General features: G+C 57.3%; 1 protein-coding gene across 1 annotated transcript in view; it reads left to right on the top strand.

Moving 5' to 3' along the window:
* Positions 1-322: 322 nt before the first annotated feature.
* The window catches only part of VIPR1 (vasoactive intestinal peptide receptor 1), a 31,896-nt gene continuing 19,095 nt past the window's right edge, over positions 323-13,123 (top strand). Inside the window, exons 1-2 of the mRNA XM_026496804.4 lie at positions 323-529; positions 10,825-10,936. Of these exons, the coding sequence (XP_026352589.2) occupies positions 452-529; positions 10,825-10,936 (190 nt within the window). The 5' untranslated portion in view covers positions 323-451. The remainder of the gene's footprint in view (positions 530-10,824; positions 10,937-13,123) is intronic.

Here is a 13,123-nt window from a genome sequence, read left to right as displayed (position 1 = left end):
CTGGGGTGGGGCTGAGGGGGCGTGCGGGAGTGGGAGATGGCATCCTGGCGCTTGGAAACGTTGCGGGCTAAGCAGAGAGGGATGCGGCGTGTTGGGGTCTCGAGACTCCCGAGGATGCGGTCCGAAGGGGTGAAGACTTGTGAATGCCTAGTGACTGAGGACTGACGTGGGGGGATCCGCGGAGGGAGAGTAGGGACTCCCCACTGGCGGGAGAGCCCCCAGCCCCGCCCCACACCTGAGCGGCGGCCCCGCCTCTGCCGATCCATTGGCTAGACCCGCCGCCCGTCAGACGAGCCCCCGGGGCCCGCCTCCGGCACCCAGCTACGCGTTTTCGCGCTGGGGCCACCTCGACCGCGCCACTCTGCCGGGCTCCCTGCGGTCCACCGCGAGGTGCGCCGCCTGCCCGCCTACTCCCAGCTCCGGGCCGCCCGCCGCGGGTTCAGGGCGGACCATGCGCCGGACCAGCCCGCCGCCCGCCCGCTGGCTCTGCGTGCTGGCCAGCGCCCTCGCCTGCGCCCTCGGCCCCGCGGTGAGTGCCCGCCGGGCAGCCCAGAGTCCCGGCCGCCGCGGGTGGGGTGGGGGCGGCGGGAGCCGGGCCGTCTGTGCGCACGTCTGTGTAAGGGGAATGAGGGGCACGGAGCGCTGGGTCTAGCCTCCCAGCTCAGCCTCTGACCGGATCTAGACCCGAGGGGTGGGGTCCTGATCGCTCCCGGTCCCTCCCAGCGCTGCTGAGAGCCCGCTCAGAGCGGCGATCTGGGACACCGGTGGAGGGGCGCCAGGAGAGAGCGTGCTCCATAAACTTGCCTTAGGTGTAGTGGCTGCGTTGTGCGTGGGGCGGGGAAGTCAGTGGGTGCAGGGTCGGAGACTGTGGTCGGTTGAAATGGAAGTCCTGGTAAACGGTGGGTGGCAGAGAGGGAGTCTATGGGGGTCGTCGTTGTGTGCTGTGCCCGTCTGGAGGTAGCGGTGGGGCTTTGTGCGCTACGTGTAGGAGTGACGTTTCAGCAGCAGACCCAGCGCTGGGAAGGGGCTTTTGGGATAAGGTGGCTGACAGGCAGGCCCTTCCTGTGCCCTCCCAACTGAGCAGAGCTGAAAGGCAAGAGCCCGAAGTGGAAGGTGGTGGGCAGTGAGAGGTTGAGGGTGGTGCTTATGAGGAAGGGCCAGACATGTGCTTGGAGAAAGCTGAGCAAGGTGCACACAGCCAAGAAACCTTGGCGTCCTCTTCCTCCCTCTTCTACTTCATCCCCACATAGGTGTGTGTATGCCTTTGATGCATGTGTGCCCGCGAGCCCCCTGTGTGGCTGTGCCCTCGTGTGTGGCTGTGGGTGGCTCGCCTGCAGGGCAGATGCTGATTCAGGCAGGAGACGCATGGATCATCTCCCTCCAAGATAAGGGAAGACCTCAGGATTCCACCCAACCCTATTTTCCAGATGGGCAAAATAAGTCCCAAAGACACCTGTCCCCCACTAATCAGCCCTGGACTGGACTGAGGTTGATTTTCTGTCTCTCCCTACCCCAGGGCTTGAGGAATCTGGGGTTGTTGCTTAATCAGAGCCTAAAACCCAAGCGGGTCCCAGGGCTGACCCCAGCTCCAGGTTGGCTGGTGGGTGGGTAGAGTATGTTGATCACCTAGTCTCTTCTGTCCCATGATTACCTCCCTTACCATCACCTCCACCAAAGCAGGAATCTCTGTGTTTCTGTCTAGCTAATGTCTTGACATCCTGGGGACAAGAAGCTCATTGCCTCTCCTGGGAGCAGAACTTCATAAAGTTGGTGGGAGCCTCCCCTCCTGCCGCTGAGAGGCATGAGACCCACCTCCTGAGCACTCAAAGCCTCACCCGCTTCTGGCCCTGAGGCCACAGCTCCACAGCTCTGGCACCACTCAGGGCCCCTCAGTGTCGTGGAGCTTCCAGGCCTTACCCACAGCCTTCTGGCTCACCCCACTGGGCTCTGACCACCCCGATTCTCCTCGGATCAGCCACAGTTCTTGGGACCACGACTGGTACCCCATTCCCCAGCCTTGGAGGCTTCTCAGCCCATTGGCAGGGTGCTTTCAGCAGGGTCTCTTTCCTTCTCCACCACATCTGCCCCCACCTCCTGAGGCAGTCCAAGCCTGTCTCCTCCAATGCTTGCCCTCCCCTGTCTTTCCACATGATATTCATTTAACACTCTACTCCATCACCTCCTCCAGACAGCCTTCCCTGATTGCTCCAGCCCACTCAGCCCTTCCCACTCTGACCTCACCTTTCAGCCCTACCCACCTCCCAGCCTGGGCTTATCTGACCGTCCCACGGGATCAAGGGCTGAGGTCTGTCATCCTCGCTGTCCCCCACAGCCCCGTGCAGGGCTGGGCCTGCAGTGGGAGGAGAAAGGACTCACCCAGGACTGGGTGAGGGCAGCCTGGAATGAAGGAGTCCCCACATCCTTCTCCACTTCTCCCTCCTCCCCACCAGCTCCCACACTGAATGGACACCAGGCAATCCCGCTCCAGCCAGACTCAGGGTTGAGGGGGGCTGACGTTATCAGAGCTGTAAAATGGCAGCTGCAAAGTTCAGTGTAAAGGCCCAAGGCCTTATCATTCCTGTTTATGGTGCCCTGACCTCAGTCAGGAAAGGGGAAATCTCTGAACAGGGAAGCAAAAAAAGGAAAGAAAACCTCTAGTGTCTCAGAAGAGGAAGTCTGCCCCAAGGCCACCTGTCAGGCCTTCCACTGCCCCTACCCCCTGGACAGCCGGCACAGGGGCTCCTCACTGGTAGCAGAACTGCTCAGGGCAATGCCCAGGCCAGGGACAGGGGGAGGGGTGTCAGAGAATGAGCAGACCCAGGTCCTGCCCTGGAAAGATTCTTAGGCTGATCGGGGAGAGCAAAGCCAGTGGCCCAGGAGGAAGAACCCAGCACTGAGGCAAGGGTTGCTGAAAGGAGCAGTCAGGGAATGCTCCCTGGGGGAGGCAGGATAGTGCCGTAAAGACTTTGGCTTAATGGGCCAACCTTCCACCAGAAACTATAAAAGAGCCTCTGTTGGCAGGACCAGTGGGCCTGATCCCAGAAGGAGGAAGAAGCCCCCAGCTCCACCACACACCCCCTCCCCCTGCCAGAAGCTGGGATGGCCCAGGGGTTGTGAAAGGTTTGGCTCCTCCTAACTCCTCTCTGTGGCTGGCTGCTGGCCACCTGCTCCCAAAGGGCTCAGTCTGCCATAGGCATCCTGCCCTGGCCATCTGCTTTTAGCCTCTCCAGAGACTGTCCACCACTGGCCAGGCCCTCTTGGACCCCAGCAGACAACCTTGTGGGGTTTAGGAAACATGTAGCCATGGGGGTCAGGCCTCCTCCTCGAGCTGAGTGACAACCTCAGGCCCACGCAGGGCTCCTAGGGGACCGTACTAGAAGAGTGACCTCCCCTCGAAAGTTTCCAGCCTCCCATCCTGGTGCCCTGAGTCTCAGCCCTCCCTGACATTTCTGGAGCCCATGAGACCTGGTCCTCACCTTACTCTATGGCAATGGCCAGTTACCCTTGAGAACATGTTTGATCTCTGTGGAAGGGCCTCAGTTTCCTCATCACAAAAGGGACGGTGGGACTCTTGCGTCCCCCCCCCACCCCCGGTGCAGGAGAAATGGGAAGAGAGGGCTGGGCTGGAGGCCATCTCCACCATGGGACTGGGGCACAGTCTCCCCCTGAGCCTCAGGACTCTGTGAAAGGGGCTTGGTCCTCCAGTCAGGACTTCCACGAGACTTCAGGGAGGACCGAGTGCTATGTGACCTGGGATAAGCCATCTCTTCATTTGTTCCTCAGCTCGGGAGCCCTGGGGACAGGGGTGTCTTCATGAGGTAGCCGGGCAATGTGGGGGTGAGGCTCCAGGCCCAGGTAGGTGATGGGTCATCTCAGGGAAGGCTGGAAGGTAGGCAACAGGCCTCCTCACACGGTGGGCAGCCTCAGTGGCAACCCAGCTTATGCCGAGCCTGCCACTTACAGGGACCCCTCGCTGTGGCCCATCTGGCCAGGAATGTGGGTATGGGGCCAGGGGATTAGATGAAGCCCTGTCCTTCTCTCCCTGACTTTACTGCTCAACCTCCCACACTCTGCCCTCCCCAGTTGGACTTCCCAACACAAATGTGTAATATGTGCAAAGTTGCTCACACACCTTAGATGTATTTCAGAAGTAACAGAAACACCACTTCATCTCTCCACCACATTATGGGTTTTTTAAATTAACTTTTTAATGTGAGAAAATTTTTCAAACATATAAACGAGAGAGAGAATAATATAACAAGCTTGCAAATATCCAATCCTTGGGGTGATGTCAGCAAAACGGCGGTGTAGGAACATCCAGTGCTCGTCCCCTCCCAGTCCCTACGTTTGACTACCGATAATCTGTAACAATTAATATTTGCATCATTTCCCTTTTTTTGGCCGAAGTATTTTAACATCAGTTACAGACATTATGACCTCGCAGCACACATTCTTTTAAGATGCAGCTCTAAAACCAAAGGACATTTTCCTATATCACCACGACACCGCCACCACACCTAACGAGATGAACGGGCATTCCTCGACATCTTACGTTCAAATATCCCCCAGCAGCATCTGATCCAGCACCGCAAGCTGAGTGGTGATATTATTGGGGATTTGGGTCTGCCTGCAAGGATCCTTCTGGCCTGGGTTGCGATAAGCCTGTACAGCGAGCGGGTGGGTGGGTTAGCATCCAGCCCTTCCCTGGACAGGGCCCAGTCTTTATCTGTACCCCAGTTTCATGTGGCTCATGATGTGAGGGTCCCTATCTCTCAGGAAGTGCCTCCTGATATCTGAAAAACAAGTTCTTCCTGCACAGCCGGTCCTCAGAAGAGGGGAAGAGGTCACCAACCGACTCTTTATGGAAGCCTCCGCCAGCACTAGCTCTCGGCTCTCTGCAGGTGGCCCATCGCCCCGGGCACCGTGTGTGGAAACTGAGTCCTCTTTCCCCCGGAGTGCCCAGGATGGCTTTCAAGAGGCAAAGGATTTCAACCTGAGTCCCTGCTCTCCTGCTTCGCTGACCATTGCCCCCGTGATCCTCTACAAAGAATGCCCAAGAGGCTTCATGGCCTTAAGGACACCCCGCAGGAGGGGCCCTTAGGTGGAGCCAGGCTTAACCCCAAACGGAACATCTTTAAGCTTGGATTCTAATAATGAGAGCCCTTGTCCTGGGACCACCCTGAGCTGTGGAAAGTTCTTTCTAGCCCCAAGCCGAAAGCTGCATCCCTGTGTCTCTTTGTCGTACTCCTGCCCACCGCCCTCCCCCCCCCAGTTACCACCCGGAGTTCAGCCTCTCCCAGGAAGAAGTGTGATTGGCAAAATTTGGATATTCAGAAAGGGGAGGCTTCAGACTATTGGCAAAAGGATGTAAAAATACAGGAAGGGGGAAGAAATCGGATGGCAGTAGGGGATGAGGGAATGCCCGACTCGAGACTTCCCCTCTGGTGGGCACAGCAGCCGCATGGCAGCCGGTGGGACCTTCAGACTGCCTGGCATTCTGCAGCACGTCCAGGCTGTGGCGAGGCCTGGGTCCAGATGCAGACGGCCATGACCGCTAACCTTTCTTGGCAGTCCCCTGGTGTTCTTGACATGTGCCCCTAGACACAGCCCTGGAAGTAGACGGTGCTGTCATTGTCCCCATTTTACAGATGAGGTGGGGAGACTTGCCCAAGGTCAGCCAGCCAGGAAGTGGCGGGCAGTCTGATTCTGGAACCTGTGGACTTAACTAGGCCCTGCCAGTTCACCAAGAGGGCTCGCTTCTCGCAAGGCAGCCAGAGCCTGCTGCGGGCTGCCCCAGGACTGTAGAGACATTTTTTAATTCGTAAAATGAACAAATCTGCAGTGACCGCTCGGGGAGTTGTCACACATGTGCACACCTGGGCAGCCACCACCGAGATCAAGCTAGCCCATGTTCCCGTCACCCCGGCTATCTCCCTTGTGCCCCTTCCCAACAGGATGAGGCCTTATTTCAACTTCTTGGAGTGCCCTCTGCGAAGCTGGGAGTGTGTTTCTCCTCTTTTCTGTGACTTCTGGATCCCACGATTTACTTCATCTTCCTGCGCCCCCCCTCCTCCCTGCTGCCTCTGTCTCCTCCTCCTCTCCCCACTGCACCCTCTCCATCTCCTTACCAGCTCAAACACAAAAGCCAGAATGAAGGGCACAGCTTGGGAAGCTGGGCTGGGGTCCTGCACACCTTTGGCCACACTGCTTTCTCTCAGGGTCCTCAGTTTCCCCTTGTCACTGTGTTGCCCCATTATTTCAATGGGAGGGAGGCTCTAATAAATCATGGGATATGAGCTGGTGATGGGGGAGCCCGTAGTCTAACAGCCACAACTCCCAGCCTCTGCACCCTATCCCAGACCTCAGGGAACCCCACTTGGAGGAGATAGCAGGGCTTTCTCCCAAGCCCCTCATGGTGAGGATAGAGAGGAGGGACCCAGGTAAGCAGGCAGAATTAACGAGACTCAGTTAATCCCTGCCCCCAACCAAAGACTCAGGATTCTCCTGCCAACATCCAGTCCATCACCTCCCACATCCAGCCAGTACCGTGGCAGGGACGGAAGAGGACCCAGGTGCAAGGGAGGCTACCGACTTCCTCACTCTTGCCCGGGTCTCCTCTTCTGGGCTTAGGAACTCCTGTGATAGAGAAGGTGCTGGGGGCTCCATCTGGCCTGGAACTCCCACCTCAACCCACCCACAAGATCAGGTGACTTGAAGCTCATTGGAGCTCAGCCCAGCAGGGGAATTGGTGAGGGCTTGAGAGAAAGCCCTCCTTTCTCCTCTCCACATGGGGCATCAGGACACAAGTCAGGAAATGTAGGCAGTAGTGGAAATAGGGAGGGCCTTGAATGCCAGTTTTGAAGTATGGGCTTCGACTCCTAGGCCCTGGGGAGCTTGGGTGGCAGGTGGTGGGGCTGAAAGCTAGTACACTGTTCCAGGCAGGAACTGATGAGGCCTGGTCCCTGCCTATGTCCCACAACTTGTCTCCTGATGCCTCAGGACCCCTTGCTGTAGCCACACCTTGTATTTGCAACCTTGTGTGTATTAGGTGTTTTCATACCTCCATGCTTCTGTACACACTGCTCCTACTTTCTGGAATGTTCTTACTCCACCTCTAATGGTCAAATTTACACCTCTTCAAAGACACACCTCTACTACCCATTCTCTATGAAGCCCAAACCCCAGCTATATCCCACCCTGGAACCCTTTCCTAGAATCAGTAGACTTGGCTGTATCTGGCTGGGAATTTTCCAGCTTAGTGTGTCTGGAGTCCAGAGGGATAATGAGGATGTTTAGCATAGGGAAATAAGTGGAAGAGGAAGTTCAAAGTCTGCCTGAATTCCTCAGTGATAAGGGCTACAGGGAGCTGCCCTGGCCCTGGCCCCCAAAGAGCAATGGCAGACCAGATGGCCCAAGGCAAGGTCATGGAGAGGGATTGATGCAGTCCAGACTAGTGGTCAGAGATGCAGGTCCCATCAAGGAATGTGCACTTGCTAGGGGATCTCAGGTCCCTCTTTGGGTCTCTCTTTCCTCTACCCTTCGGCAGGTGGGGTCTAACACTCAGCTAAACTGGGGTGAAGACAGAGCTCATCTTCCAAACTACCCTCACTTTATTCAGAGATAGCCCACACTGCCAGATTACCCCGGGGCCTCCTGCCCCCCCACACACAAACTGCCCCTCAGGAAAGGCTTTGTGGCTATGCTGCTAGATGCGGTGGGCAGAGTTGGCTAGAGAAGTTGACCCAGTAGCCTTCCACTGTCAGAGAGTGGTAAGCAGAAGCTGCCAGGAACCCTATGATGCCCTTGGTGATTGAAAAAGGATTATCTCTTGGCAAACAGCATGGCCACAGCTCTGGCTTAAGAGGACCCAGCAAAGGGGTGCCTAGGTGGCTCAGTTGGTTTCAGGTCTGTGATCTCAGGGTTGTGAGATCGAGCCCTGCGTTGGCTCCACCCTGGGCATGGAGGCTGCTTGAGATTCTCTCTCTCCCTCTCTCTCTGCCCCTCTCCCTGACTTGCGTACTCTCTCAAAAAAAAAAAAAAAAAAAAAAAAGGAAGAAAGAAAGAAAAAGAAAAAAAGGACCCAGCAAATGAGGGCATCCACTGTCCTGTCCTCAGAGCACAAGTCTGGACTTTTTTGGTTACAGGGATAGAAAACTCAACTGACTCAAGCCATAAAGAAAGATACTGACTCATGTTGCTGGAAACACGGCTACTTTCAGGCATGGCTACATCGGTTAATGTCAGGAGGACCCAGTTTTTCTCCATCTCTTTATTCAGGCCTTACCGTGTGGCCTTCAGCACTGTGTTCCACAGTAACACAAAAAGTAACAAGATGATAGCGGTAGTTCCAACCTCGGTACCCTTGGAGGTTTCCAGTCTAGTTGGAAAGACCAAATCTACTTGTCTAGTCACTTAATCCAAAGTCCCAGGAATGAGCATGCTGGCTCTGAACAGCCTGACTTGGACCGTGCGCCAGGCACTAAGGCCAGGAATGCTCGGTTGGGCTCAAGTCTGGTCATGCGTTCATCTTGTAGAAGACGGTTCATCAGAACCCCAAGAACTAGGAGCAGAGAAGGAGGTGGTTTCCCAGATAGAGATGAGGACATGGCATCAGAGGAGGGTAAAGGATTGTAGAGGGCAGCACCAACAGATGTCCACTACCATCTATTCCATGTTCGTGTTGTGGGGAGCGGGGAGAGGGGGGAGAATGGGCAGGAGACACAGGCAAGGCTGGGAGGGGGCCGGAAGGCAGAACAAACTGTGTTGCCGGAGGGCAGTAGGGGGAGAAGTGTGTTCCGGACAAGCAAGACAGACCGACGGTGGGACATGAGCCAGTCCCCGGGTTCTTCTTCCAGAAGTCACCTCTGGGGTCCTTTGGCCACCCTCTTCCCATGCTTGAGCAGCATGAGCCGGCCACAGATCCCTGAAGACAGAGCGTCTCTAGTGTTTCAGTCTGAGTAATGCTTTTGGGCAAGAAGGGAAGCATGTGACCCCAAAGAGGGAGCAGAGCACATTTCCTTCCAATCCCACGTATTTTCTTTGAAACAGTTATACGAATAACCATATCCTGCTCCACAATAGACCTGTGTTACTTTCCATGTGCCACATGTTAAGTGATTTCCTAGCTCATGTTGTTACCTCCATTGGCTGATAAAGTTAACAGTCCAAGAGGGACCCCGGGTTCCCTGTGGGGCTTCCAGGCCCATGGCACATGGGCGGGTGAGGTCTGGGTGCTGGGAAGTCTGAGAGGCACCCTGGACCCTGAGGCCTTCCCTTGCACCTGGGCCAGGCCATCTGTGGCGTGTACGGGAAAGTTGGACACTGAGGCCCTCCGTGACAATGAGGCTCCATCAAGGCCTCCACAAGGGACAGGAGTGTTGAGTGGAAGGGACTCAGCTGTGCGGCATCGTGAGCCGGAGCTCTCCAGCTTCTGCTTGGACCCCCTTCCTCTGTAGCAGTGGAGAGCTCTCTGGCACCTGGGATACTTCTCCCCCTGTGGGGTCACCTGACTTAGAACGGTGGTCAAAGTTGCGCCTTTGGTTGCAGGCCAGAGGGAAGGACATGCTCTCCCCCATAGCCCCACTGCAACACACCTTTGAGTCAGCAGGGGAGGGGCTTGAGGCCTGTTTGAGGGAATGAGGACCTTGTCCCAGGGCAGGAGGGACAAATTGGAAGAGACACTGAGAGTATTTGATTCTGGAGCTGCATTGCCGAACTTTCTCCAACGGCCCTGCTGGGGAACTGTGTGGCATTCTCATCCCTGAGCAGGGAGTAGGAAACTGGTATGTGGTTGCCCAGAGGTGGCAGCCACTTCCCTAAAGCCAATGAGACCCACAGAAGTTTCCACCAGCTCAGCGATTCCTCCATGGAGGTCTTCACCTGCCCTTGCCCACCCAGTGGTTCCCAAGACCTGTTTTTTTCCTGGCCGTCCCTGGGCAGCCATCACCCGTACTCACATGTTGGCCCCAATGCCAGTGCCCGCCCACCCCCCACGCCAGCACGCAGGTCTGGTTCCATCCCTGATCCCTAGCTAGGGTGCAGGAAACGGGAGGTGGGAGGCGTGGGCCTTCCTATCCCTTCTCCCCACCTCCCAGGGTCAGGGGCTGAGCAGAGGAGCTGTGGTGGGATGGCAAGCCATCCTAGAGGGGCCTCTCTTATTTCCTGAAACCTCCCCTCCTTCATTAGATCTGATACAGCTTGAATTGTTTAGAAGCTAAGAAGAAAGCAGGTGAAGTCTGGGCGAGGAGGGCCAGTGTCCCCTTCCCAGCCTCGTGACCCAGGAGACTGAGCACAGGCTCCCAGAATGGGAACAGAGCCTGGAAGCTGCAGCCAGACTCCTCGATTCCTCCCAGGCCTGGCTCCAGGGACCAAGTCCTCATAACCAGGTAGCACTAGCTGGGCCCCACTTATCCAGAGAAACTGAGGCAAGGCCCCAGGACTCCCAACCCAGACTGGAGGGTGGCCCAGTCCCGAGGGCCAGCTCTGGGCCCCATGGAGAGGCCGTCCAGCCTTCGTCCAGAGTAGTGCCATAGTGCACCCCCACCCCCCAAAAAGACCAAGTTATCGCTGCAGCACTATTGGAAGCCACCAGGAAGCCATGACAGGGCCCTCAAGGCAGACCCGGCTTTGGGGACAGCGGACAAGTGTTCTGGGTCCGATCCAGGTCCGGGTCGGGTTTTAGTCTGGGGTTGGGATTGGGGTTCCGTCTGGAACTTGAGTCAGTCAAGTGACAGGCCTTGTTGGGCCTCATGTTCCTGGAGTCTGTGGATGAGTGGTAGGCCGCTGATGAGGATGACGCGTCCCCTCCCTGTCTTTGTCCCCCAGGGTGGCCAGGCAACCAACCTGCAGTGGGAGGAGGAATGTTACCATCTGCGGATGATCGAGGTGCAACGCAAGAGGTGCCTGGAGGAAGCCCAGCTGGAGAACGACACAGCAGGTGAGGCCCAGCAGGAAGAGAGGGCCCCGGACCCCCGGGGAGCCCTGCTTCTCATCACAGTGTGCACCCAGATCCAGGCACATCCCTCCCACACGTGTCGGATAGGGATGGCACCATGGAGAGGATGCTGGGAGAAGCTGGGGGACCAGAAGGCAGCAGGAAGCCCTAATAGCCCTCTCTGATCCCATCACCTGCCCCAGGTCGGGGAGTTCCCTGCTGTTAAGGAGAACACAGTAGGTTGGGGGTTCTGAGGCCCGGCTCCTTCCTCCCAAGCCCAGGCTCTACTCCAGAGGCGCCACCATGCGCACCGGCCCCTGTGCACACACGAGTCCCTCCCCATCCCCGCCCACCTTCAGCAGGCCAGATGAACCATCAGCTCGCTCATGGTCCGGCTGATGAGACGAGTCACAGTCGAACTTAGAGGCTTAGCACATGGGGGCCCGGCAAATCCTCCTGGGGGGCCGTGGGAGAGCTCCAGCCTCGTGGTGTGAACGGTGGTGCCTCGGGCCAAGGCTGCCCCGCCTCCCAGAGCCGGCAGGACCATCCCATCCAACGACAGACAGCACCCTCTACTCCCCACTCCCCCGCCCCGTGCCCCGCACTTGGAACAGCAGCCCCAGGGAGGAATGGGGGGAATGGGAGGAATTACAGAGAGCTTCCTTTGAAAGGTACCCTTGCGCCAGGTTCTGAAGGGTGGGCAGGACGTGGAGAAGCAGAGAGGCTGCCTAGGCAGACTGCTCATGAGGAGTGGGGGTGGGTATGGAGCTCGAGGCCCCCGAGGGTGGAGAAGGGCTGGAGCAGTTGGGTGCCTGTGTCTGCTCTGGGCCTCCCCACCAGGTCACCTCCCTGAGGCCAAACTTGCAGTTATGTAACAGCCTTGCTCAGGAGTAGGGAGCATCTTTACATCTCCCAGGCTCCCCAGTCTCCTGTCACCTCTCTGAGGCTGACAGTTATGCAACCCCTCTTTTTTGGCCCTGGTGCCCACAGTCTCTGCCTCCTGCACTGTAAGTGAGGGTATGTAGCCTCATAGAGGGCCTTTGCCTCCCCCAACTCTCAAGGGAGAACAGATCCCTGTCTCCTGGGGCCTTCAGACTAAGACCTGGGTGAGGGGTGGCCAGACCATCCACTGCCTATGCACCGCCCCCCACCGTCCAGGGCAGGGAGGCAGGAGACTCGGCAGACCGGCCTCGGCAGGCCCCCACCGTAGGATCTGGGACTGCAGGCAGCCCAGAGAGGCCCAGACCCCAGAATCTAGGCCCCACTGCAGTGCCTCCTAGGCCCTGAGGGCAAACCACCCTCGTGATCCCAATGAGGTCATTGCTGGCACAGGGCACCTGTCGGGTGCCAACATCCTGTCACCAGGAAGACGGCCTGGGATCCAGAGGAGGGCAAGTATGGGGCTGTGGGTAGTGAGTCTGCCTGTGACCTTGTGTGGGGCTCTGCGCACATTCATGCGTATCCAGACGTGTGCTCTTGGCCCACGTTGTCTGGAGCTGCCTGTGCCTCTGGGGTCCGTAAAGCACCGTGTCAGACTCTGAGTGTGTCTGTGTGTCAGGGGCATGTGTCTCTGTAGGCCTGGATACGTCTGCCTGGTGCGCCGTGTCTCTCTGTGTGCTGGTTAGTGGAAGCATGTGTGCGTGTGTGTGAATATCTGCGGTATGCCCGCTCCTGTCTACGCATGTGTGTCTGACTTGCATGTGTCTCTCTGTGTGCTGGTTAGTGGAAGCATGTGTGCGTGTGTGTGAATATCTGTGGTATGCCCGCTCCTGTCTACGCATGTGTGTCTGTGACTTGCATGTGTCTCTCTGTGCCTTTGTTTGCTTGTGTCTGGTCTTTCTACGTCCAAGTAAGCACACATGTGTGTGTATTTGCATGTATATCTGTCGTTCTTTGTGTCTGGGAGCGCGTGTCTGTGTGTCTCTGTCAGTGTACACGTGGCCATAAAATGGCACAGCAGAAGCCCCCCGCCCTGCCCCACCACCTCCCACCCCAGGCTGCAAGCTTTCTTGCTTGCTGAGGTGGCAGTCCCCGGTGGTCACACATAGCCAGCCAGGGCCCTGCATCTCTGCAGGCCTGGGGACATGAGTGGTGGGGCCTGTGTGACCTCTCTGGGGTACGCACACAGAGACAGCAGGCTCTCCAGATCGCTAGCATTTTCTTGCCTGTCACTCCCTTCTCAACTTCCTG

The sequence above is a fragment of the Ursus arctos genome, unplaced genomic scaffold, assembly GCF_023065955.2.
Source record: "Ursus arctos isolate Adak ecotype North America unplaced genomic scaffold, UrsArc2.0 scaffold_20, whole genome shotgun sequence".
Classification (NCBI taxonomy): Eukaryota; Metazoa; Chordata; class Mammalia; order Carnivora; family Ursidae; genus Ursus; species Ursus arctos.
Note: the sequence above shows the minus strand (reverse complement) of the source record. Positions and strands in the feature narration are given on the sequence as shown.